Here is a 26,805-nt window from a genome sequence, read left to right as displayed (position 1 = left end):
TTATGTCTTATCTATGTTTTACAGATGGCCTGTCAAAGAAAGAAGAAAATGTGGTTAAGGCAAGAATGCAAGGTACTGTAAGCTTTTTGTCTTCCTAACAAAAACATTAAAAGAAATTATTATAATCAGCCCACAGAGCACAGTCTTTTCTCTAATTCATTGTACTGATAAAAGCAAGTGATTGTAGAATACGTATTTGTCTTCTCTTTTTGTAGAACCGCAGACTAAATAATACGTTAAAAAGGTGCTGTTATATAGTAGATATTTTAATTATTTGCCGGCAAATGGAAATCAGGGGTTTTGGTATATTGGGGATTAATTGGGGATGTGGCATTATTTGCTTCACAAAACTTGCTTTCATGAAAATGTATTTAATCTGATTTTTCCGTTTTTTGCCCATAAATCCATCACAAATTATTAGGAGTTAACACGTTTTGATTTTATTAGTGCATGTATATGTTAGTTTTAATTTTCTTTCTACAATGATGATAAACAAATAAAAAATTAACTGTCTCAGGTTTGCACATTTAAAGATGCTGAATATATTTGTTTCATTGCATCAAAAGTATTAGAATTTCTTTTTTTCAATATAAGTAATTATATTTGCTATTTGCTACCTTGTTTCATTAATTGCTCAAATGGTTTGGGTTCCGACCATTTGAGTTTTTTCTATCTATTTTTACATTTTCTGAACTAGGGTTCTAATGGACCTTGGACTGTAGTGGCATAACAGTTATGGGAGCCACCATAGTTACAATTTATATACCAATGTGTCCAGACTTACTGTCATCAATGACACACAGAGCACATCTGGACACATCTGTAGCCAGTATGCACCATACAATATAAAGAATTACATAAACTAGGGGAGAACACAGGTTTCTGCAACGAAAAAGTAGAAAGTGTATGTTAAAGAATATATTTAGGAAAAAATTGACACAAACTATGGAGTAATTCTTCAGCTGGTTTGACTAATTATCAGATGCGAGCCATACCAGGGATATGCTCACATGACTTAAAGAAATTGCAAAACGATATATTCTGCCTCATACAGGGGCATGGCATACATTTGGTAATTTGGGATTGGATAGAGTAATACATCTGTGCCTCATGCTAGTGTCTGATAGGAGGTTAGAATTTGCATCTCCTAATAGAAATAGTAACGTGTGCAAAGAATGTGTATGTATGTTTACACTGTATTGCCTAGTAGAAAATAAATGAAGTCATCTGCAGAAGACCTGTGCTGTGTGCAAAAAGGAAAATAAGATCCAGGAACAAGAAAATGAACAAATAGTTTTGCAGAATGGAATTTATTGACAGTCAACCAAATCCTTTCAGTCCCCCTTTTTCTAATTCCTTATCCCTATGGATTAGAAAGTATTTGTCCTTGGTCTTTTCATATATCCTCATAAATGTTCTGAATGTCCAGGTCAAGTGGAGATTCATTGAAATTATGGTAGAAGGGAGTGTACTCCGACCCATGGCATGGTTGCAGAGTGAGAAGATTTGCTGAGTTGAGGGTTTTTGTTGATATCTGTACACAACATTTCATACAGCATTTAATCAGTACCAGTATAGCCATACAAAGTACAAGTCTTCCAATCAGGATAGCCGCATCATAAGCAAGAACGCTGGTCATTGAAGAAAAAATAGAATGGAACCAAGAACCAATGTTCACTCCTCCTCAGCATGGACTATAGAGGCCTGTTCCTTAATATGTTGAATGAGGTCATGGTTAGGGTTACTGTTGTCAGGTATAAAAATACAGCACTCCTTTATCAATAAGGGCACAAATTCCTCATTCTCAGCTAGTACGTAGCCCAATGCCATCCAATTTTGTAAAACAACAGTACATATAGTGACCATTTCAGTAGTCATTTGTTCCACAGTGCCCACAGTTTAATTGCTGACTTGTTCCATCAGGTTGGCAAGGTCCCGTATTTGATCAGCAGTATGCATACTACCATAAATGGGAAACAAGCCAAAGAAAAATCTTTTTGTTTCACTCAAATGCTTGAAGTCTCCCTTGTCCCTCTGCTAACCCTGATGGTCAAATATGCCCTTCAGGTGTGTAAAATATCTTATGGCAGGTGTGATATATCCAAGGTATCATAAACCAGACCAGCTGAATGGTAACCAGGGGTGTACATGATTTCCACAAATAAAATAAGTCCCTTGAAACATTAAGCGGGCCCTACTGATTATCTGGAGCAGAAAGGGCCTAACCGGGGAGTGTCCCATATTATCACGTGTGAGTGATTAGTCCATTTCAAAGACACATTATTTCCCCCTTGCTCTGTGTAAGTTTGGGTGTGGTTGCATTCACTCTTTCTCACTAGTGTAGTGCCAGTTTAGGCATAGCACAAATATCCACAAACAGTAGTAGCCAATTGTAGCATAATGATTTTCCTTTCTTGTGCAATGGCTGTAAAATTAGGGTTGCGTAAAAGAATATCTTCTCCATACCCAATGCAAAAGGTTGTTGCATCTTAATTGGATCTATTAACAGTTCTGATCATTCCACTAATCTCCTTTACTTCCCATGGAATTGGTAGCATAGATATACCTCCCTGACAATCAAGGCGAATGTGTGCACATACCCAACAGTTTGAGATATTCAGTTAATGAGCATATTTACAGGTGGCCTGGAGATACCCGTTGTTATAGTGTCTCTATGGGTGACATGTCTCTTGGGTGCCTCTGGAAAAATAGATATATTGGCAAAAGAAACACAAAAATAGAATCATAGTTCATGCTATAATAAATAACTTCCAAAAGTGACCAGGCATCATTGTATGTGTGTGATATGGGATGTGGGTGTTGTTAATATTGTGTATGTCTGTGTGTGTCTGCTCTATCTAATACAATCACAGAATATCATTTCAGTTTTAACTAAACAATAGATTATACGAGTAAATATATAATTTCTTCACTGTCCCCCAGGAAGACAGATTAGTTGAAATTTTCACCACTCCCCTAGGGATTGGATTCAGCAGTTTCAGCAGTCAACAGGATCTGACACTTTTTGAGAATGGGAGGCATATACTGTATCAACGTAGATTTCCTGTACACTTTAACAGCCATGTTGGTAGTCAGGATAATCTAATAATAGTCCCTCCCAATGAGAGGGGAATCTCGGACGTGCCATTTCACCAATACCCAATCTCCTGGTTTCAAAGAGTTGCTTACCTGCGGGTCCTTAGGCTGTGCCTCGGTGACATGTAGGGAAACTCTTTGTATACTATTAGTTAAACATTCACAGTATTTCATCAACGAGTCAGACATAAAATGAATATCAGCTGCTTTCAAATCTAGTGGAGGGGAACCCCTCATACTCATGGGTCACCCCGTAATTATTTCATGAGCGCTAAGTCCATATTTTCCCTTTCCCATACCTCTGATTTCCTTTAGAACTATAGAAAGTATATCAGTTCACATCAGTCCAGTTTGCTCACAGGCCTTAGCCAGACAATTTTTATTGTCTTCGTTCTACTGAAGCTTGTATGTGATATGGGTGTCACGGAAGACCAGGCCATTTACACCTTTTTCCAGGATCATGCATTGAAAGTTAATGAAATTGAATTGTACATTTATTCACAGGAAAAGGCAAACACACAATGTTACACAAACCACAGCAAAGAGACACACTTACAGTACTTGGGAATTGGGGTAACAGCCCAGACCCCTAGATGCAGGGAATCCTATACCTGTTAACAGTTTCAAAAAAGGACAGAAAATATTCCAGGCAGCTTTCGCTGAAGCAGCCCTTTTCTTGCTGGAGATTTGCAACTGGAAACTTAGAATCTGAGAATCTTAGAGGATTGGAGAATTATGAGGGGCCTTGGAGAACACTTGAGAACCCACTATCTAAGGGGTGCAAGGTGTTATAATACTTCTGACTTTCATTAAAAAAATACTATTGCCCAATCCAAAGCATGAGAAATTTCTCTGCAGCCAATCAGTGACAAGCTGGTAGGCACAACAGGGTTACCTGGAAATCTGAATGAACCAAGGGGCATGGGCAATTTGGCACCTCTGGCCCTGGTTTCCTCAATGCCACCCGCGGTGACAGGCTCCAACCGGTCTGGTGGGATCAATGGAAATGAACAGAGCGTCCATTGATCTCAGGATGTGGATACTTGAATGCTTCCCCCTGTCTAAATGGCCTTGACACCTTGGTCATCCTCTGGGGCTTTCATCTCCAGATGTTCTCCCAGACCTCCTGGCACAACTTGGTAGCCCAGTGGCCTGTCAGAGTATTGGTTCTGAAAGTTACAGCTCATTTCTGTGCTCAAACAGATATGTTTTAAAACACACTGTTCCATAACATATACATTTTACAACGCACTGTTCCATAAAATATACACTTTAAAAATATCCAAAGTCTTTTAGTTATGGGAAATAAAATAAGAAGCTGCACATTATTTCTTACTAGCCATATTCCCCCCACTCTATACAATAAACTTAGGACTGGATTTTTTAAAGTCCCCTCACAACCATGTAGATGATTGGAGTACCCCCAGAACCCCTATAACGGTTCTGGGTGACCTGGGCATTTACTTGGTATCCTCATTAACCTTTATCAATAAAGCACCCTGTGTGTGAAACATGTCAGAGTGCCTGTCAGGACTATGTCTGTAAGTTCTTTTAACATAATAAATCTTTGAACGATCCTCACTCGTCCTACGTTACATTGGAGAGGCTGTGCCCCGGTTCCTGTGTGGATCGTGGATTATGCTGATTATTTGCTTGAAGGCCCGCCATGCTGGAAACGCTATATGAAGGCTTTTTTATATCTATTCTGATGCTTTTTATATCTATTCTGATGCCTCATTCGGTACCTCCACCTTCTTTGCTGAGCATGGGGAGTGTAAAAGACCATTCTGCATAACTACATGGTCTCTGTCTGTCCCCGTGCTGTTGTACTGTAGATCTCAGGATGATATATGTGAAAATGAGAAAAAATATAAATGATAGTGTAGATTGTAATTAAAATATATATATATATATATATATATATATATATATATATATATATATATATATATATATATATATATATATATATATCCCAAAAATATCTGTGTCAGTTTCACTCACAAATTTCTTCTGGTAAAAATAGGCACATCAGAGATCCATCTTTCTCTGATGGGAGCCCTTGTGTGGACCCTCAAAGGTGGAAGTCTGGTGGAAGTCTTATGGATGGTGGTTTTAGGATAATGTGCTGTGCTGGATTATTTGTAAGGTATAACCTTATGTGTTCCTCCCAGGGAATCAAAGAAAAGAGAGTGTGCACAATAGTGTAGTATAATCAGGTTATATTGCACATTTAAAACATATATAAATGATGCACTCACATTCTACAATCAAGAAGTATTCGTGGGAGAGAACCGCTGATCGATGGAGGTGAACGCCAGCCAGTCTGCTGCTCCGTTCGCTTCCACGTATGCCACGCCTACGTCATGTCCGGTGATGGCTCAGTTGAGGGCGGAAGCAGCTTCCCTTGCTATTCGGCTTCTGCAGTTTGTCAGCACCTCCACGGAATGATCCACCATGGTTCTTCAACAGCTGATTCAACACGTTTCACTATGGCTTCGTCAGGAATCACCATAAGGGAGAAGGAACAAGAAGGAAGAAGCGGATAGGCTGCTGGGTCGCGCAGGTGCGCCCTATTGTGCAGCCAGATTAGACCTGGGGGTAGAAATATGTCCCAACGTTAGGGATGTCAACCCGATCGCGTGCCACTCGCGCACTGCGCATTCCCGTCGCGTGAGCGAGAGCAGAGTCGGGAGGAGGGTCCAGAGAGACCTGTTCCGTGTGCGTCACCGATGTCAGAGAATGGTGACCTGATCGCGTGTCACTTGTGCACCATGCATATCCGTCGTTAGAGCGGGGGCGGTGTCTGGGAACCGATCTGGAGGGAAAGCTGGCCGAACATGCAGGCTGCACGTCAGAGCAGGGGCGGAGTTTGGAGGCAGAACCCGTGGAGGGTCAGACCGATCGCACGCCGTCCGCTCGCGCGCGCAGCAGCACCGCCATAGCATTGCGCATCTTGAGTGCCTGAGGTAGTGGGATGGAGAGGTAAGTTCCGGCCATCAGGATGGCGAATCCTCACAAATGTCTTAGTCTAAGTACGTCTACGTTGTGTTAATTATCTAATTTCTGTCTGTATTTTGTCAAGTGCTTAATTTCCTTTGTTGACCTCACTTTTCAAACTTTCATTACATTAAATCAACTTTCATTTCTCACTCATTTTCTGAAACCACTCAACATCCACCAGACATCCTCCTTACATTTTCCCAAGGGCAATCATTCACTTCCTTTTTAACTTTCTTAATGATTCAAAATTGTCTCTTTCGGGCCAAATACATTTTGTGCCCAGCCTTATCACATACTTTCACCAGTATACCATAATCTATTGGTACTTCAAGTTTCTTCTGAATTTGGTACAATTTCCTCCCTCACCCATGTGAGAGGAAAGCATGCCATGGGAGCTACCCATTGGCTTCCTTGTGTTTACCAATCTAAACACGGTAACCTTAATTATAGTAGTCACAATGGTCTGTTCCTGCCTTAGGTTGCATGGAGCGTCACCCATGAATCACAGGGACTTACCCCAGACAGCCAGAGATACTTTAAAAAGGATACATACGTAGATCAGGTTTATCACACCTGGCCGTGGCGTCTCTTTGGGCTTCTGAGGGCATTCCCACGGTACCGGGTGAGCATCCTCCGAGTCATGTCACCAAATTGTTAAAGAATATATTTAGGAAAAAATTGACATAAACAATGGAGTAATTAATCAACTGGTTTTAGTAATTAGCAGATGCGAGCCATTCTAGGGATATGCTCACATGACAACAGAGAAATTGCAAAACGATATCGATATTTTCTGCCTCACACAGGAGCGTGGCATACATTAGGTAACTTTGGATTAGATAGAGTAATACATCTATGACTCATGCTAGTGTCTGATAGGAGGCTAGAATTTGCATCTCCTAATAGAAATAGTAACGTGTGCAAAGAACTGGATTGGCTACTAGAAAATAAATTAAGTCATCTGCCGAAAACCTGTGCCATGTGCAAAGAGGAAAATAAATTCAAGGGACAAGAAAATGAACAAAGAGATTTGCAGAATGGAATTTCTTAAAGAGACAGTCACCCGAATCCTTTCATATCCAGTGTATCTTATCTCCCAGCATGATTCTACTGATGCTTCTGTATATTCTGATTGCTATGAAATTGTTTTCGTTACTGTTCAATTAATTATCAGATTCTAGGAAAACTCCTAACTAAACTTTAGAACCTAAAAGGTTAATAGATTTCAAGTGCTAATACAAATGTCAAACAATATTAAAAACATCAGTTATTAAAACTGTATTAACACAGTGAAGAGTATTTAACAGATTGTGTAAAGGTCATCCTGATGTAATGTAAGAAGACTTCTAAATGTAAAGTTTGAGTCATTACCACACAACAGTTATTTGATTCACTGGAATAGCCTCAAGTTCTAGATGATCATTGAATGCACTAAGAAGACATTGAGAAAATGTTGTGAGCAGCTCAAGGGAAAGTTCAGCTTTCATATTGCTGTATGCAGTATAGATTCGATGCAAAACCTGAAGACAGCTCAGAGACCAGAAGTAATTGAATGAAGCAAGGGAGACTATAAAAAAAACATAGCGGTATATTTACCTGATAGATGTGCACATCCTCCTGACCTACTGAATGTTTTTCTCAGTCGTCCAATGTCACATGTCATCTTGCAGTATAGCAGTGAAGGATTTAACAATAAATATCAATGCAGTAATACTGCAGGCTCCTCATCCTCAAATGGTGACCTGGATGTTAATCCAAATGAACCTTTTTACTTTTTCTTCATATCTATGGCACACCATATAAAATAATTAACCGGAACAATAGGGTTTCTTTAATTTCCCACTGAATGGTTCACACATACGTATATATATATATATAGCAAATGTAAATATACTGTATGCTCATTTGCATGTCTTAGGCAGGTCTGCAACCCCGCCTTTCACCATTATCACCCAGCACACAACACTTCCACTGCAGCAAGGGATTCTGGGAAATGATATGCAAATAAGCACACAGTGCCACTTTTTGCTTCAAAAAACATTTTATACATGGTTCCCTATAGGCTTAAGCTTGCTGCATGGTCACAGCTTTGAGCACAGCCAGGGTTAAGGTGCATACCCAGAAAACCCACCCACAGACAGCCGTTTCGACCTTAATGGGTCTCATCAGTGTGGGGTTGGTTAACTGTAGGAGTGCTCCCCTGATAAAGGTCCTATCTTTAGGACCGAAACGTCGGTGACTGTGCCTGCTTTTGAATACATTTTTTGTCATTACCAAGTGTGCTGCCTCTTCCTTACTTTGTGTTCCTTGGATTTCCTGGATTTCATGGTCTGCCTGGTAAGGAGCCTTTCATTATTCTTTACTTATGGGACTAGCACCTGTCTACATCTGTATTTGTGTGCCATCTGTTCTCTCACATTATATATATATATATATATATATATATATATATATATATATATATATATATATATATATATATATATGAAATACACAAAAGAAAAAAAGAAAGTGTCCCACTAATAGCACTCAAGCAACAATAATAATGAAAAAATGTTTATTAATGGACATGGAAAACACTAAATAAATATAAAACAATCCCCAGAGGGTCTCAACAGCTGTGAAAATATCAGGGTAATACTAAGATCCAAAGTAAATATAAAAAAACAGGATCTAACTACTCAGGTGAAAAAAGAGAAATAACCTCCTGAGATATATATATATATAAAGACCGGCCGGTCAAAATAATATTATTACAACAGCTGTGTGCTGTGAACTATTAACTGCTACTAGTAATAGTTGCCAAAAACAGTACCACCTAGTACCAAAGAAACAAATAAATGACAAAAATTCACCACTTATAAAATAAAGGAATCATTATATATACTTGCAGAAAATAATGAGTATAATGTCCTTGTATGGAGTCCTAGGATTGTAAGAAAGGCAACAAATTTTGTGTCATTATTGCAGTAAGAGTTCACAGCCGATGACAGGGATCCAAGGGGAGTACACACAAGGACAAGCCCGACACGGCGTTTCGCACCCTTTGCTTCTTCAAGGGGCTTAATAAAATGACGTCCAGTTAGGGTTTAAATACACAAAATCAATTAGCGTTGACCAATGAGAATGTGAACAGAGAACATAAACAGCTGATTCATAAGGAGCAAAATTACACTGAATGCTAGTGAGATGGTCTGTCCAGCATGAGATGTAACCAAAGTTCCTATTGGTTTGTCAATGAGTACTGCTCAAATCAAAACCGCCCACAGATAGCACTGTGCTTGAAGTCTCACGAGGGCACCGGTAGTAGCAGTGAATAGGTAATGAGCTGCTGAAGGCTGCAAGTCATCATGATAAGATGTGCAGCTGCAAAGAAGCAGACACCTCCCATTGTGTCATCCAGGGGAGGGTACATTTGTAAAAGGTAAACATAGCCCCACATGATCCATGTCGGTACAAACAAAATCAGGTTCGCAGTATCCAAACAGTCCCTCTAAAGCTGTGTCAGCCCAGACAACAGCACGCAGCCCATGGTGCACACATCATAGATACAGCATCATCCTGAGCAGGGCAATGGAGCTGGCAGTTCGTTACTGCCAGAGAAGAAAGTCAACTTTAATGAAGATTATCACTTCTTAGGAACTTGTCAAACTAGAGGAATTAAATCAGAAAACGGATAGGGAAAGATACAAATCAGTAAAAATAAAAATAATGATAAATTCCACAAGTTACTGCAAGAAAAATCTACTGCACAAATAAGTGTTGGAGAAGTACAGATTCTTTAAAATGTATGAAAATGTGATTAAAGTTATACAATTAAAACACCCAATACTGTGTAATAATTATAAAGGTGTAGATTCCTAAATATATTAAAAGTGTGCTATATTTATCAAAGTATAAAGTGTATAATAATAATAATCTACTTTTATTAAAGAGAAATTGTTTGTCCCATAACTATAACAACTATAAAAAAAAACCATAGGTGTAATATAATAAATACATTTTATAATAATTAAATAAATTAATAATAAAAGTGCTAACTGAAAAAAAATTAATACACAGAAGTGATGCACAATAAAAAAGTGTATAACATATTAGAACCCCCTGGTAGATATATCAGGAGGAGAGAAAGAGAGGACATTCTTTACAAAAACATGGCATACCCTGTATATTTATTAAGGCCATGAGGAAGAAGAGTGCCCAATGTAAAAATCCACTGGCACTCTCTCTGCAAAAGACGCCTCTCTAAATCTCCGCCCCGTAACCCCAGAGAAACCTGATCAAAGGCGAAAGCTGTTAATACGCCTGGATTGGAGTTATGAAAGATTTTAAAGTGTCTCGCCACTGTGGTCAATATCTTACCCCTAAGGAGATCCTGCTCTGCATTTTTGATGTTCCTAACATGTTCAAGGACGCGGAAGCGAACGTCTCGCGTCGTCATACCTATATATGTTTTAGAACAAGGACATGAAAGAGAGTATATTACTGCCTTACTCTTACAGTTTAGAGGCATTTTAATCTTAAATGTCCTTGAATTCTGTGTATTAAGGAAAATAGATGTATTCATCATATATCAGCATGCTGAACATGTTTTGCAGGCAAGAAATCCCGGCGGCATCCTTTTGGAGAGGAAATGGGTAACCTTGCTGACACTATAGTGACTCCAAACCAATTTATCCTTTAGGTTCGGAGCTCTGCGGCTTACCAGATCCACTCTTGGTCCTAAAATTTGGCATAGATCCGGATCGCAACAAATGCCAGTGTTTCTGGATAGCCTGGCGATAACACTGCCAGTTCCTGTCATATGTGGCAATAAACCTAATGTTCTTTTCTGGTGCCAGTCGATTGTCCTTCCCTGTAACCAGAAGAGAGGATCGGACCCTGGCCTCACTTATTCTCCTGGCTCGTTTGATCGAAGTCCTACTGTAACCCCGTTGTAGGAATCTTAATGTCATTTCGTTGGCTCTACTAGTGTAGATTGCTTGTGTGGAGCAATTTCTCCTAAGTCTCAGGAACTCTCCCACGGGGATCCCTTTAATCTGATGGGGCGGATGACTGCAACTTGCATGAAGGATGGAATTAGTAGCAGTCATTTTGCGGAAGATGTCAGTCTCAATATATCCATCCCCGCTGAGAGAGATCCTGAGAACCAGGAATTCCACTGATGTTTGACTCCAGACTGACAAGAGCTTGATATTAAGTGAGTTCTGGTTGAGACCATCGATAAACCCCCCAAACTCCTGAGATGTACCATCCCAGAAGATAAGGATATCGTCGATGAATCTCAACCAGAGAATCACATGCTCTCACCCAAGAACCACATCATCTTGAAAGACAACCTCCCTTTCCCAAAGCCCCAAAAATAGATTGGTGTAGGAGGGCACGCATGTCGCACCCATCGCCGTTCCCCTGATTGTAAATAATATTTGCACTTGAAAAGAAAATAATTATGGGTCAAAATAAATTGTAACAAGTCTAATAAAAATTCTACCATCTCAGGGGCCAGGCCTTCCCTCGATAGGAAGTACCGCACTGCTCGTAAACATCACCATGGTTAATATTGGTGTATAGTGAGTCAGCATCACAAGTAGCTAGCACGGTACCTTCCTCGAGGGCGACCTGGTCCAATCTGAGGAGCACATCAGATGCGTCCCTCAGATGAGATGGCAATGTTTCAACAATAGGGATTAAAAATTTATCAAGGAAACGGCAAATGGGCTCGCACAACCCCCCCACGCCAGAAACGATGGGGCATCCTGGTGGGCGGGAGGAATCCTTTTGGATCTTGGGGAGCATATAAAAGGTGGGGACCACGGGAAACCTGGAGACCAAGGCCAAACTCTGTTTAGTGGTAATGATGCCCTGTGAAACGGCCTCCATAATAAGATTATCTAAATCATGTTTGAATCTGTCTGTAGGGTCGCCCGGGAGAGTACGGTAACAGTTTTTATCCTTTAACTGGCGTAAGGCTTCCCTCTCATACATATTCTTTGGCCACAGGACAACATTCCCACCTTTGTCCGACGGCTTGATCTCCACGTCCCCGAGATCCCGCAATTCCTTAATTGCACACGACTGTCCTCTGGTAAGATTCATGGGGCCACGCAATCTGAGCATCTTGGAGAATTCATTAGAGACCAGGTTCGCGAAGATCTCAATCTGTGAAGATGTCTGTAGGGGAGGATATATTACACTCCAAAAGCAAAAAAATGTATATAAGGGCTAATATGGGGGGCCAGCAGAAAGACTGGGATCCCAAACTAGTCCAAAACACTAGAGAAAAGAGAAAAATCTGCAGCACTTACCAAGATGATGTTGTTAAAAATGGTATTTATTCACACCATGTGAAGTAATCGAACACAGCAGTTTGAGCTAGCCAAGCTTCAAATTGCAAAGCCAGTATAACGAGCCTCAGTGTGAGCACTGATGAGACCCAAAAGGTCGAAACAGTTGTCTGTGACTAGGTGTGCTGGCTATGCATCTTAACCCAGACTGTGCTGAAAAGCTGTGCAATGCAGCAAGCAAAAACCAATAGACAATACAGTTCTGTGGCTAACAAAATGCTTTTATTTGTGTGAGCTTTTGAGATACACTGATCTCTTCTTCTGCCGGTGTTACTATGGATAAAGCAAGAAAAGTTTAATTTAAAAAGAGCGCATCTTAGAATATTATCTGTGACTGAAACCTATCCCTCCCCACTGTGCTGTATGCGATTTATGACTTGTTAAATGGTCCCTGAATGTTAGTGATGTAAGAGAGAGTGTGTGTGTGTGTGTATGTGTGTGTACTGCACCGACACACTTTATTCGAGCAAATACCCGGTATGTACCTGGCAGATACCTGGAATGCGCCACTCCTCACCTCTGACAAGCCCCGTTGCATTTGCCTTCCCAGCCTGGGTTCATGCCTGGCTGATGGGCGGCTGATCTGTTAAATGATAATGATTAGGATTTAATAGGCTGCAATGCTTCGCGTGTCTACCAGATGGCATAAATTCATGAATTGTAATGCAGTATATATATATATACTGTGCAGTATTGCAGCCAGCGGGAATAAAATGCTTCAATCCCTGCTTGGAAAATAACTCAATGCACTCGGGCAGAAAACAGTCACAAACCTCAATACACCCGGGTATACCCGAATTCGTGGGACTAGCCAAGCTCGAATAAAGTGTGTCGCCAGTGTATGTGTGTTTGTGTATGCGTGTAAATATAAATTTAGACAGTGCCCACAGTGTATACAGCTCTTTACAAAAGGTGTGTGTGGAGGGGGAGTGTATTTCAATGGTGTGGGTAGGTGTTGAAATGTAAGAGGGTGTAGAATTACTATTAATGTGTATGGATACTATATACAGTCGTATGAAAAAGAAAGTACACCCTCTTTGAAGTCCATGGTTTTACATATCAGGACATAATAACAATCACCTGTTCCTTAGCAGGTCTTAAAATTAGGTAAATACAACCTCAGATGAACAACACGACATATTACACCGTGTCATGATTTATTTAACAAAAATAAAGCCAAAATGGAGAAGCCATGTGTGAAGTGTGAAATGGATACATACTTTAAAGATTGAGCCCCCTTCTCTAAATTAGTGTTTTGTCTCTTCACCCTTCATTGGTAAATGACAGCCCTGTTGCAGTAGAGAAACCTGGGAGGGTGCATTTGTACCCCCCAAGAATTGGTATCACGCTTATAGAGGTCCCACGCTCTTCCCCACAGCAGGGAAACAATTGCCGGGGAAGAGAGCGGGACCCCTCTAGGATGCAGCCCTTCTAATCGATGTTGCAATGTCATGTGACGCTGCTTTGTCATGATGACGTGACATCTCAAGGTGGCGTGTTGCCATGACAACGCTCGGTCATGTGACATAGCGATGTCATGATGATGCAGCATCACATGATGTTGTGACATGGATGGGGAGGGCTGGTAAAAACAGACCCCCTCCCCCTACCCACCACCAATCAGAACTATACTGCCCTGGTATCTTCCATAAAGTACTTTCCTTATTTTGCAGCATATATTATGAATAGTTTACAGTAAATAACAGGACTTACAACCAGTATTTAAATACAAATGTTTATACTGGTATTTCTGTTACCTATATTAAGCAAGCAGGGGTACGATAATAAATGGGCAACAGAGTTAAATAAACATATGTCAACATTGAAACCATGTCCAAATCACACAACCTTTTAAGAACAAAACTAACACACGAGTGCAAGTGCCCACCCTTTTAGTATTTTAAGAATGATTTAATCTTTTAAAGGACTAGAACGTTTATACTGTATTGTAAATTGTTCATTTTCTTTGTCCTGCTACGTATAGTGCATTTTTCTACAAAATAAATTTATATTTGACAGAAACTGAAAAAAAGGAATCAAATTTATAATCATAAACCAAATATCATTCGAGATGGGTGCATGGCTCAGATTGAATAAACCTAATCTGAATCATTTCATTCAGTTTTAGGGAGTTATCTGACTCCATTATAAGTTTCAGCATTGTCTTGGCCTCCTTACTGTACCTCCATCCTACGTTGATGACGCTGTAACCTTTGGAGGGTGGTGGATAGTGTGATACCCAGGTAACAGATTACCATTATACAATATCATATTTAGAAAGGGATTCTTAAACATGATGCAATGAGCCTTAACTTGGTAGTACAGTAGCTACAGTACTTTAGCTAGCTGAACCAAATCCTGCCATTTGTCCCCCGGTGAATAATACAAACACTACTTCTTGTTTTTCTACTGATCTCAGTGTTTCTTTCTGCCCTTTTTTTCCATGGAAGATGTTGAGAAGGACAAGAGATGTGCGAAAGTTTTAACATTTTTCACATTTCCTTTTTTTACATTTTGTGCAGTCACAAAATTGTAATATTCAGATTGCTCAGGATGTCATTAATGTGGCTACTTTTCAATCAAATTTAGATGAAAATGACAGCAAATCCTAGTGTGCAGTACTGTATACTGTAAACGGCCACTTCACTATACACATTTACTTTTAATGCTTGGGGAAATATTGCACATCTCTATTGGGAACTTCGGTCTTGGTGCCGTATGAAACATTCAGATCACTTCCTCATGGGGTGCTAGCAAAATGCAGACAAGTGCTTAATTTTGAAATTAAATTATTCAGTTTTATGCAGAAAATCTTTAAAATGTGTTTGACATGAGGATATTGACTCATCAAGATAAACAGGACAGTCAATGAAATGTTTCTGGGTGCCATATAATAAGAGGGTACTGCATCATCAAATGAATGAACCATAAGGAGTCTTCCAGTGCTGGAAAGTATCTTAGTACAGGCATACCCCACATTAACGTACACAATGGGACCGAAGCATGTATGTAAAGCGAAAATGTACTTAAAGTGAAGCACTACCTTTTTTCACTTATCGATGCATGTACTGTACTGCAATCGTCATATACGTGCATAACTGATGTAAATAATGCATTTGTAACAGGCTCTATAGTCTCCCCGCTTGCGCACAGCTTCGGTACAGGTAGGGAACTGGTATAGCTATACATGACGAGTTGACAGGCGCATGCGTGAGCTGCCATTTGCCTATTGGGCGATATGTCCTTACTTGCGAGTGTGCTTAAAGTGAGTGTCCTTAAACCGGGGTATGCCTGTAAATGTTATCCTTAATGTAAAAATAATTCTAAATTATACCATTATTCATTCCTACTGTTTTTTCTTTGTATATCTAGAATTTTTTCTTTCTATTGCCCAAATCCACAGATCTCCGTTAAGTGTGTTAACATGACATTAACCTAAGTTAATGCCCATTGTGCATTAATGTGTATCTTAGAAGCTCAATAACGTTAGGTAAGTCCTGTTTGTGGCCGGAAAGGGCACTGCATAAACTTTATGCATGTATAACAGACAAAAGAGAGCGATAATCCTGTTTTTGTAAATTGGATCCTCCCCAAACATGGAGAGATACCATGTCGTATAAACACATTCATTCAGAGTCCCTCTCCCTCTCCTTATATACTAAAATCCTTTACGTCAAGGCAAATGTGATGATCATTCAATATGAAAATATAACATTTTCACTGCTGTACTGACAAAATAGTATAATTTGAAAATGCAAGCCTGAAAAACAGATTTTTTTTTTTAAATAGAGGAGCCCATGATATATTTGGGATCATAAACAACTTTTTCAAAACAATTTTCAAGTACCAGGTATAGACAAATGGTTGGCAGTTCTTCCTTGGTTGTATAAATGAGATGGAAGTATTTTTATAGGCAATTTTCAGGTCCATTAGCATCTAGTACAGTATTATTTTAAATGGCATTACAAGTGTAACATGGCTAGCATAGAAATCACTAGAAAATGAGAGTAATAATTATGCTTCATTAAAGGAACTAAAGGGGAATTTATTGCTCACAAAACCTAATTGTAATAGCTAGTAAGTGATTGATAGTTATTGTTTAAAACATTGGAGCTGTGGTGAATTAAGAAGAGTATGCTAGTGTGCCATCAGATGGCAGAGAGAGGGCTCATGACCTTCTTACAGTATCATGCATTTAGTGTGCAGTTTAACAATATCATCAGAATCACAGAGGTAATTAGCAATGGGTCTTTTGGTATGGTTGACCAAAGTTTACTGTAGTAGATTACAATTATATGATGGCAGGGCAAAGTTTATAATGGTCAAAGTGACAAAGGAACCATATATATGCACATTATAGATGCTAGAAATATACACTTGTATATTTTCCATTTGTAAAATATGTATTTGTTTGTTGTGTTAGTACACTAGCATTTCTTGTTCATAAATGTTTCTAGGCATACACAACTTTTACAAATGTATACAGCTTTGGAGACTCCCTACTTCAATCCTATGTTAAACAATAAAGAGCTTCTCTGGGAGACACAGAGAGAGACTGTTTCTCTCTGGGACTCATCTGGACAGCTCTTCCATGCTGGCTGGCCCAGTGGGATTAACGCTACAGGGTCTTGCTTTAATGTTAGCGTTTTTGTCCTCAGCACAGAAAACAGTTAGTCTGGCCATATCTGTATGTAATCCTCCTTACCTGGCTCTAAAGGAACACACACCAGATTAGTTATGTACAATGGTAATGCCCAGTCTCTCAGGCCTTCACAGAGTGCTGGGTAGGTGCAGGCAGGGTGTGGTTAAAAGAATGGGGAAAAAATGGACACCAATAAATTTTATAAAACAAAAAAAGTGCTTTATTTACAGCCATGTAAAACCCTTCACATGTTTTAACATACATTGTACCTTGACAAAACTCATGTCAAATGATAACTCTCGAGACTTCCTCCTCTGGTTGTTTTGGTTCATATCAAGGGGAGGAGCATTACTTAATTACTCATTAAAAAGGATGGAGTGCGAACAGCTTGCAGGGAAGCTAGGAGGCAATGACAACCTGCTGGACAGAGAGCTTCAATTTGAGCACAAGCTGCAATATAGGAAACCCTATGAGGACAGTGGTGGCCAGACTGTGGTAGGGGCAATCCTATGAAACTAGGATGATTTCCATCTCTCTCCCACAAACTTAGATTCTCCAGTCCTTTAATATGCCCTAGCTTAGAAGGGGCACGTTACTTACTGGAAAACAATAAAGGATGACAAGACACATCTTAATACAGATTCCTAAACACATACACTTTATTTTACATGACTCACAGTGAGGACACCAGTCAGAACTCTGAAGAACCAGCTTCTAGAACATAAGGTTATATATACACTTACATTTACATCATACATCACATGATGGACAGGGAAGGGGAGTAACCTGAGTAAGCCCACACAGTTAACTCTTTATGGCTATCAACCCTTTACAGAAACTAGTAGTCCTCCAAGAGGGGGCTACACATACTATATTTAATACACTGCTTTTTCACTAAAACTAGCATGAGTTAAAAAAAAAAAAAAAAAAGAAAAGAACATGCTGCCCAGTCTATACGTATGGTCCTACATTTACTGTACTTTGCATTGATATTCTATATGACACAATCTGGCACTAGGAATCAGTTTATGCCCCTTTTACTGTAGGTGAATAGGCCCTAAGGGGTCTTCTAGCTGTGAAATGTGTCTTTTTGTTTCTTCCAAACAATTTGTATTTGTTTTTCAGTTATATTCAGGGTGGGGTGGGTACAGAACAAGGGAGGGAAAAGGTGGAAGGGGACAATAAAACCAACATAATTAGATCAACAATATAATACAGAAATAATTATATTAATAATATTAACAGTACAAATAATATTTAACAGTACTAATAACAAAATATGGGGGGAGGAGGGATGGAAAGAGACATTAGTGGTACTAATCCTAGCAATTTTTCTGCATAAATTTGTTTAGATTTTTAAATCTTGTATTTTTGCTATGTCTTCGGGAAAGGCCCTGTCATGGGAGAGGGGGTTGGGCCCGGTATTAAAGGGGTTACACCCCGTTTGGCCACCCCCGCTCTCACTTGGGAAGCAAGGGGTTAACTGGACTACGGTCCAGTAATGTGTTTTTACCCTGCTTCAGTCCCCAAATGTGTATTCCCCTGTAAAAATATGTTGCTCCCATTCCAGTGTCTGCACCAACACATATACTGGGAATGATGCGGGAAGGAAAGGGTTAATAGTCAATGAGTGATTATAGCCCTTTGTTCCATTTTCCTGCTTTTGTAGGCTCCATTTTGCAGCTCTCCATAGGTCGCCATTGCAGCTCAATGCGATCCTATGGGGAAACTGGCGATTTCGGTCCATTTTCACCAGAAGACCTGCAGGTGGCGCCCGAGAGGAGGAGCGGTGGTTCCCCATTGTAAGTCAATGGAGCCATTCATTTCAATGGGGATTCTTTGACGCCGACCTCCAGGAACGGGTTGGCAGCCATCCAAACCGCAGACCGCAGATGCGGATACAATATCTGGAAAAGGGTTTTTTATCACATTAGTTCAAGTTCAAATACAATGGGCATGGGAAACTTAGGTTCTAGGGCACCCAGAAATAAAATTCTTTTTGCCCCTAGACCCTAGGAACCGAACCCCCACACACGACCACCACCGGGTCCGGGAATGAGAGACCCCCGTAAAGGGTCGCGCTCGCCACGAGGGTCGCGCCATTGACTCTAATGGGAGCGGAGGTCCCATTAAATCCTATGGTGGTGCCAGCCATATTGATTCCAATGGGGGAAAGCCGCGTGGCTTTAAAACGGCTAAGTCCGTAAGGGTAAAAAGTGTAAGCCCATATCTCCGGTTCTGTGAGTACCAGAGGGTTGGGATTTTGGTCGCATGTAGTTACGGTTCCGCCATGACTGCAAGGCCATTTCCAGCCATTTCCAGCCCTCTCCGATCAACCAGACAGAGTATGGGCAAATGTAAAAAATTGTGGTTTTCCTATAGACTTCAATGGCGGAGTTGCTCCATTGAAAGCCTATAGCGGCGGAGCCCATTGACTGCAACGGCGGAGTTGCTCCATTGAAAGCCTATAGCGGTGGAGCCCGTTGATTTCAATGGGAGTGTGAAAAGCAGAGATTTCTTTTAGCCATAGCGGAGAATCCTTCATTAAAGTTAATAGGGGATTTTAACTGTTTTTTTTGTATCTCCGGTTCTGGGGGTTGTAAAAGGCTGAAACTTGGCCACTATGGCACGGGTTCTCCGGCATGAGGACCTGACAAATTTCAGCCCGTTCAGACCCACAGAACAGATTATTTTAATATAGGTAGATGGTAAAGAATATACTGTTTTGCAAGGCTGGTATAAAAGCCCAGGAAAATTACTGGCTCTGCTTTGTGTTAATGTTCAGGGGGAAGACAAGTGGTCTACAATAAACCCTCTGATCAAAGGCTGACCACTCTGATTGTGTACAATAGGGCGGGGGAACGCAGAGCCTGAGTGATCTGTAAGTGTCATAATTTACACTTACAGACAGAAGGGTTGTCTGATTTTAAAGGAGTCTGCTAGACATTCAGGCGCCCCAAGGTTAAGGTATGAGGGCTGAAACTCCATATAAACGAGTGTAAGCCCTATACCCATTGTCTTCGTGTCTTTTCGTGATGTCTTCATTTGAACCTGTATTGCTGAATGAATTGCCAATCCTGTATCCTGATTGCTTCATTGTCCAACCCTAAGTAAGTGTTATTTATTGTCTGTTATTTGTATCATCTTGTCTGTTCACCTATCTAAGGAATAAACTATATTTATTATATCTAAGTCGTGTTCAATTCAACCCAGGTATTTTGGTGTGTATTATAACCTATCACTAGCTATCGTGACAGGCCCTTATACAAGGATTCCACAACAATGAATCTACAGCACATTCTTGCATCTATTTCCAGACATTAAATCAATTGTACATGTATGTCTATGGTCTATGCCATGCCAGTAAATGGCTTAATTGTGCTGCAGCATAATATTTGTTAAGTGATGGCAAGGCTAGACCCACATTGGTTTATAATGCATGCTTCTTTTTACTCTTGGCTTTTTCTTTCCAAAAAAAATTGTATACATTTTGCTTTGCATATCAATCATAACTCATAACTTTGGTTGGGACATTAATTGCAAAGCTATGAAATACATAAAGTTATTTAAGAAGGGAATTAATCTTTACCGGTATTATTCTACCAATCCACGAAATACAGTATTTATTCCACTCCTCCAGATCTCTCGTAATTGCCATAAACAACTCTTGGTAGTTAGCTTTGTAGAGTTCCAAATACCTAGGGGTCAAATATACCCCCAGATATTTGATACCATCTTCTTTCCATCGGAAATTAAAATTTCGTTTCAGTAGTTTTAGCATCCCTGTCTCCACTAAAAATGCTAGCACTTCTGATTGTGTGTTATTTATTTTATAATTTGAGAAAAACTTGAATGTCGAAATCTCTTCAAATAGATTAGGCAGAGATGTGAGTGGTCTGGTGATTGTTAGTAAAATATCATCTGCATAGAGAGCTATTTTGTATTCTTTGGACTGTTTTACCAAACCTTTAATATCTTTATTAATCCAAATTTTGTTTGCTATCATCTCCAGACTTAGCGCAAATAGAAAAGGTAACAGTGGGCATCCCTGTCTGGTCCCATTATTTATATTGATCACTGCAGAGTTGATTCCGGCCATTTTAAGCATGGCTCCCAGTTGATTATAAAGGGCCTTAATTCTATTTAATATATTTCCTTTGATACAAAATTTCTCTAAAGTTATAAACATATATGACCAGTCTACACGGTTGAACGCTTTTTTAGCGTCGAGCGAAATTAACAGTGTGAGTGTTTTTCATACATTTGCTAAATGGGGAAGGTTTATCACTCTTCTAATATTATCAGCTGCTTGTCTCCCCAAAATAAATCCCACTTAATCTGGGTTGATCCTTCTAGGGAGCAGTTTATTTAGCCTTGTTGCAATAATTTTACTACACATTTTAATATCAGTATTTTTTTAATGAAATGGGTCGATAATTACTAAAAGAGTAACAGTATCTCTGCTTGGTTTTGGAATCCCAGAAATGTTTGCCGTTAGCATTGAGGGGGGGATTTCCTTACCTTTCAAAAAAGAGTTAAAAAGTCTCTTTAGAAATGGTGCTAACTGTGTTTTAAATGTTTTATAATAACTGTTAGAGAGTCCGTAAGGACCAGGAGTTTTTGAATTTTGAAGTTCTTTGATCACTGCCAGTATTTCATCTTGAGACAATTCTGCATTTAGTAGGACTCTGTCCTCATTGTTCAGTGATAGTAACTGACAGGAATCTAGATATCAAGAAAAAAAGGGGAATGAACACTGCTGCGCTAGCCGGAATGATACACTACAGTACAAAGAGGGTGAATGCACAAAACAGTGAATGTCCACACAATTACCTCCAAACGATACTAAAAACTGAGTGTAAAAATGTTAAAAAACAGACATATATAACATGACATACATGAACATACAGCAAACGCGACTGGGGGGAGGGGACAAGGGGAGGGGGAGAAGGGGAAAAGGTGGGGGGTGGAGCGGGGAAAAGAAAGCCAGAAGAGTTCGGTGAAAAAGTCAATGTAAATAAAAATGTAAAATTAAAAGTGTCCTTAAGCTGCTACTGAGTGTCGCTGCCAGTCTCCAGGAAAAAAACACCTTCCTCTTGACCTGTATTAACGAAAAGAAGACAGCGCGGCTCCCATAGCATAATATTGTAATTTAATAGTTAAAATAGACATGCAAGTGAATCAAGAACACTTACAATGTGCACTAAAATAAAAGGCATTGAATAAGTCTTGACAATCACCCGGTCGAGCCTCCGTGAATCACTGCTGTACGGGGAGTCCAACACTCTCCCCTCGTGGATGCCTGAGGGATGCGCGCGCACCCGTTCTCCCCCTGAACGGGAGTCCCGCGAGAGTATGTATCCTCCAACGTAACAAGGTAAAGACACAGCGGTCAGATTCCCTTGATAAAGTCCAAGATGAGTGAGACACGAAAGCAGCTCGGCAATAGGGCAGGACAAGACTCCTCACAAATGCACAAATGTAGGTTAATATAAATAAAGGACAGTGCCAGCTACTTCCCTACGCGTTTCGTCGCATAGAGCAACTTCCTCAGGGGTAATAGCTTTATCCCAGAGGAAGTTGCTCTATGCGACGAAACGCGTAGGAAGTAGCTGGCACTGTCCTTTATTTATATTAACCTACATTTGTGCATTTGTGAGGAGTCTTGTCTTGCCCTATTGCCGAGCTGCTTTCGAGTTTATATTTGTTGTTTAAATATATCCGGATTTTGTTTGTGTTTATTTTGTAAATTGTACAACGACGAATAATATGCTATAAGTCTTCGATTATCTTTGGATCAAATGTAATATCTCGATCTCTCCTTTTGATTGATTTAATAGTTGTAGAAATTTTTACTTTTCTTAATTTTTGTGCCAATAGTCTACCCGCCTTATTACTTTTTTGGTAAAATAATTGTTTGTTCAATTTTAGGGATTTTTCTGCTTTGTTAACTTGCAAAATTCTCAAATCTCCCCTGATTTTAAGCAATTTTTGATCATTTTAGTCTGTGTTTTTTATATATATATATATATATATATATATATATATATATATATATATATATATATGTGGCGTCAACTTCTGCCAGTTCTTTTAAACATTTTTTCATTTTATATTCCCTTTGCTTTTTCATCAGTGAGGCATAGCAATAAACCTTCCCCTAGTACACGCTTTTTGTGCTTCCCAGATCATTGAGAGAACCATATCTGGGGTGTCATTAATAGAAAAAAAATTTGGTTAGTGTTTGTTTCTCGTCAACCACAGTCAGATCTCTGACATGAATAATTTAGCTTCCACATAGGTCTCACCATATTAGGGTTGATATCTTTAAATGTACAAGTTACCAGTGAGTGGTCATACCAGGTAACTGCATTGATCTTTGTATCTTTTACTGCTGGGAATTAGTGAAAATTCAATGAAAAAAATAATCGATTCTCGAGAATACTAATCGATTCCTGGGATGGGACCCCAAAATTAAAATCAAAAACAATCAAAGTAACTTTTAGTGGGCTTCTAGCGCTCCCAAGTCCTTTTCTTCTCCAGAAACGGGTATTGGAGTGAGCCGCAACTGGCAGCCGGCTCCGATGTTGCTCCCCACGAGGGCCAATGAGCCTCCCTCAACTCCCGGGCGGGAGTGGTGTTAAGGTCCTCTGTTGGACCAATTGTATAGTCTTTTTGCACAGTCTTTTCGAACCTTTGGTCATGGTACAGTGTTCATTCACCAGATGATTTTTGAATTCTTGCTTGATCTTCTTGATCTTTGTATTTGCCTCCTCTCTGTGACTTCCCCTGCATCCAGATGGGTGCGTGTGCAGGTCTGTTAGGTGAACGATTTGGCAGAGGTGATGGTGATTTAGTTCTTTGTATTAGTCCCAATTTAATCAGCGCTCTGATTTGGATAATGGATAATGACATTGATAATGGATCAAAACCCTCCTCTGGCGTCTTCACCACTAACGTTGATCCATTACGCCAAATTACTAGCTTGAATGAGAAGCCCCACTTATATCTAATTTGGTGGTCTACCAGTTTCTTCGTGACCGCTTGCAGCTCCTTTCTTTTGAGCAGAGTTGCCGGAGCAAGGTCACTAAATATCTGGATCTGGTGACCTTCGAATTCTATCTATGCTTTTGACCTGGAGGCTTGCATGATAGCTTCTTTCACCCTATAGTAGTGAGCCTGCAGTATGACATCTCCCATGTTGTTATTAGGGTCAGATTGTTTTGGTCCCAAAGCCCTGTGCACCCTGTCTATTAGTAATTTCTCTTTCAAAATATCCGGAAGCATGCTCTGGAAAAATCTTGTCACAAATTCTTCAAGCACCTCACGCAGTACAGTCTCTGGGATATTCCTTAATCTCAGATTGTTCCGTCTGGCGTGATTTTCTGAATCTTCCAGCGCTTCCATCAAGGTGCTTACTTGTGCTTTTAAAGCCCATGCTTCTGGATTGGGAGGTAATTTTACACTGCTGGGAGAAGCTGTGTTTGTGTTCCTGCAGGGGATATCTTGCTGATCATACCTTTAGCATCGCTGAGTAAATATGTGTCATGGTGAGCCATATTTACTAAGCCCTGCTATGCTATAACACCTTACATTGCATTTGCAATAGTGCAAAGATCACTGTAATGCATTCTGAAAGCAATGGGTCTATGTCTTCTGGTAAAGGCTCTTCTCAAGGTGATATGAAAAGGGGAAAGATGCTTGTGGGGTGTGCAATGCTAGAAAAAGAACTCCTATACAGTATAATGCAATAATATGCTATGTTATTTTATTCATACTGTATACTGTGCAGTTAAATACTGTATTTTGTTTGGTGCTTAGATTTTTTATTTATTTTTGTAACTATTACAATATTTTTGTTTCAGAGCAAAAAAAAGAAAAAGAAGTGAAAAAACCGGCAATTTCAAAATCAAAAGGTACTGGACCATTACTGTTATATTGAATACTCCTAGGCCCAGATGCCCTAGATGCATGAAATAATGGCAAATTACATCACATTACCTTAAATAGTTAAAGACAGTATTTTCTCTGAGCTTAACAAAGGAGTTGCATAAACAATGTATGTTATTTAACTCATTAGTATAGGCTAAATGTCAGGTTAAATTAGCACTTCACTTTGTTATCTTCAAATAACATGGCTTGTGTTCCACATCACTTAGCTAAAGGTGGCGTTACTCCCATCCAGACCCTGAATATGGGTATTGCTAATCATTTAAATAAACTTTGCATATCCAAATTAGCATCTCTCTCCACGTATTGTACAAATGTGTGTTTGGGACGGTATACAAGTAACTTGGGATCTTAGTCAAATAGGACACTCCCCCTCTGTCCCTTCCACAGCAAAACACATATTTCATGGGCTGGAAGTGATTAATGTCACCTTAAGGTATGTCCCAAATAACCTAGCATTAATTCACCTTGTTAATCTGAACAACCTTTAATGGATATGTGATGTTAGGGGGAACGCTTTCTTTGATTATCATAACACTAACAGCCGGAAAACTTAAATTTACGTTATTTCAAGTAGTAATACTGGTTTATTGTTACCTTATTCTCTTTAGTGGGTTGACATTAAAATGAAACTAACATTAATTTAGGTTAAAAAGCTTAACAGAGCTTTGTGCATCTTGCCCCTAGAGTGTTCTCATCCTAGGCGCTCTCCCTGGTAACCATTCACATCTTCCTGTAGTGCACTATAACTGCACTAACGTTATTAAATGGTTCATATTATATTAATAACTACAGTATATGAAATGGTTCACTATTAGTGTTTTGGAAATCAAGCATGTCATAGTGTTTTATGTTTCCAACTGAAAAAGGAGGTATTAAGTTGTGATGGAATAAGTTAATAGCCAAAAAATTGCAGAACATAATTCTTTGTTTGAGATGTCATAGCAGCATTTATCCTGCCAGTGATGTGCCGTGAATAGTTGGATTGTGCTTTCTGTTAATGTTCAAGAAAATCCTGTGTTCTGCATATATTTTGCAGAGTGCATAGATCAATAACATTGAATAAGTAGACAATGACTGGTTCTTGCTATTATGCACATTATCATGCTTGCAGGTGTCCAGTACAATAGTTGACAAAAAACTGCATATATATTTATATGGTTCTCATAAAAATGTTATAGCTCTAGTAAACTTTGTTTGCTGTAGACATGATCCTCTCTGTTGTATTGTTAAAGTCTGTCTTTCTTTGGTATATTTCTATTCAATTCACTAAATCTGCTTTAGTCGAGATAGTTGTACAGTATCTGTAGTGTTACAAGTTTTTTGCTTAGGGGAAGACAGTTAAAATATTCTCTCGAGGGAAAAATATTCCAGTAAGATATTTCTATGTGTGTATGCTACACAGTGAAATCAATTATTAGTTTTACAATACAATCATCCAGTCCTTAACCTCCCATATTTTTGTTTCTGTCAATATACTGTATATACACACATATATATAAATATATAAATATATATATATATATATATATATATATATATATATATATATATATATATATGTGTGTGTGTGTGTGTGTTTGTGTGTCTGTGTGTGTCTGCTCTGCTGTCTTGTGGGGGTAAGAATGGCAGGTAGGGAGTTGTGAGAGGATGAATACATACACGCACACATATATATACAAGATATACTGCATACACACACCCATATATATATATATATGTAACAGACTTTCTGACCTGACTGAACCCACCCAATCTCACATTGGCCCC

At 39.4% G+C, this 26,805-nt stretch overlaps 1 protein-coding gene across 50 annotated transcripts in view; it reads left to right on the top strand.

The window, feature by feature from the left end:
• The window catches only part of TRDN (triadin), a 798,289-nt gene that overhangs the window by 562,485 nt on the left and 208,999 nt on the right, over positions 1-26,805 (top strand). For all 50 annotated transcript variants that reach the window (XM_075597200.1, XM_075597198.1, XM_075597218.1 and 47 more), the window contains 2 exons: positions 25-72; positions 24,951-25,001. In XM_075597200.1, coding sequence (XP_075453315.1) covers positions 25-72; positions 24,951-25,001 — 99 coding nt within the window. The remainder of the gene's footprint in view (positions 1-24; positions 73-24,950; positions 25,002-26,805) is intronic.

The sequence above is a fragment of the Ascaphus truei genome, chromosome 4, assembly GCF_040206685.1.
Source record: "Ascaphus truei isolate aAscTru1 chromosome 4, aAscTru1.hap1, whole genome shotgun sequence".
Lineage (NCBI taxonomy): Eukaryota > Metazoa > Chordata > Amphibia > Anura > Ascaphidae > Ascaphus > Ascaphus truei.
Note: the sequence above shows the minus strand (reverse complement) of the source record. Positions and strands in the feature narration are given on the sequence as shown.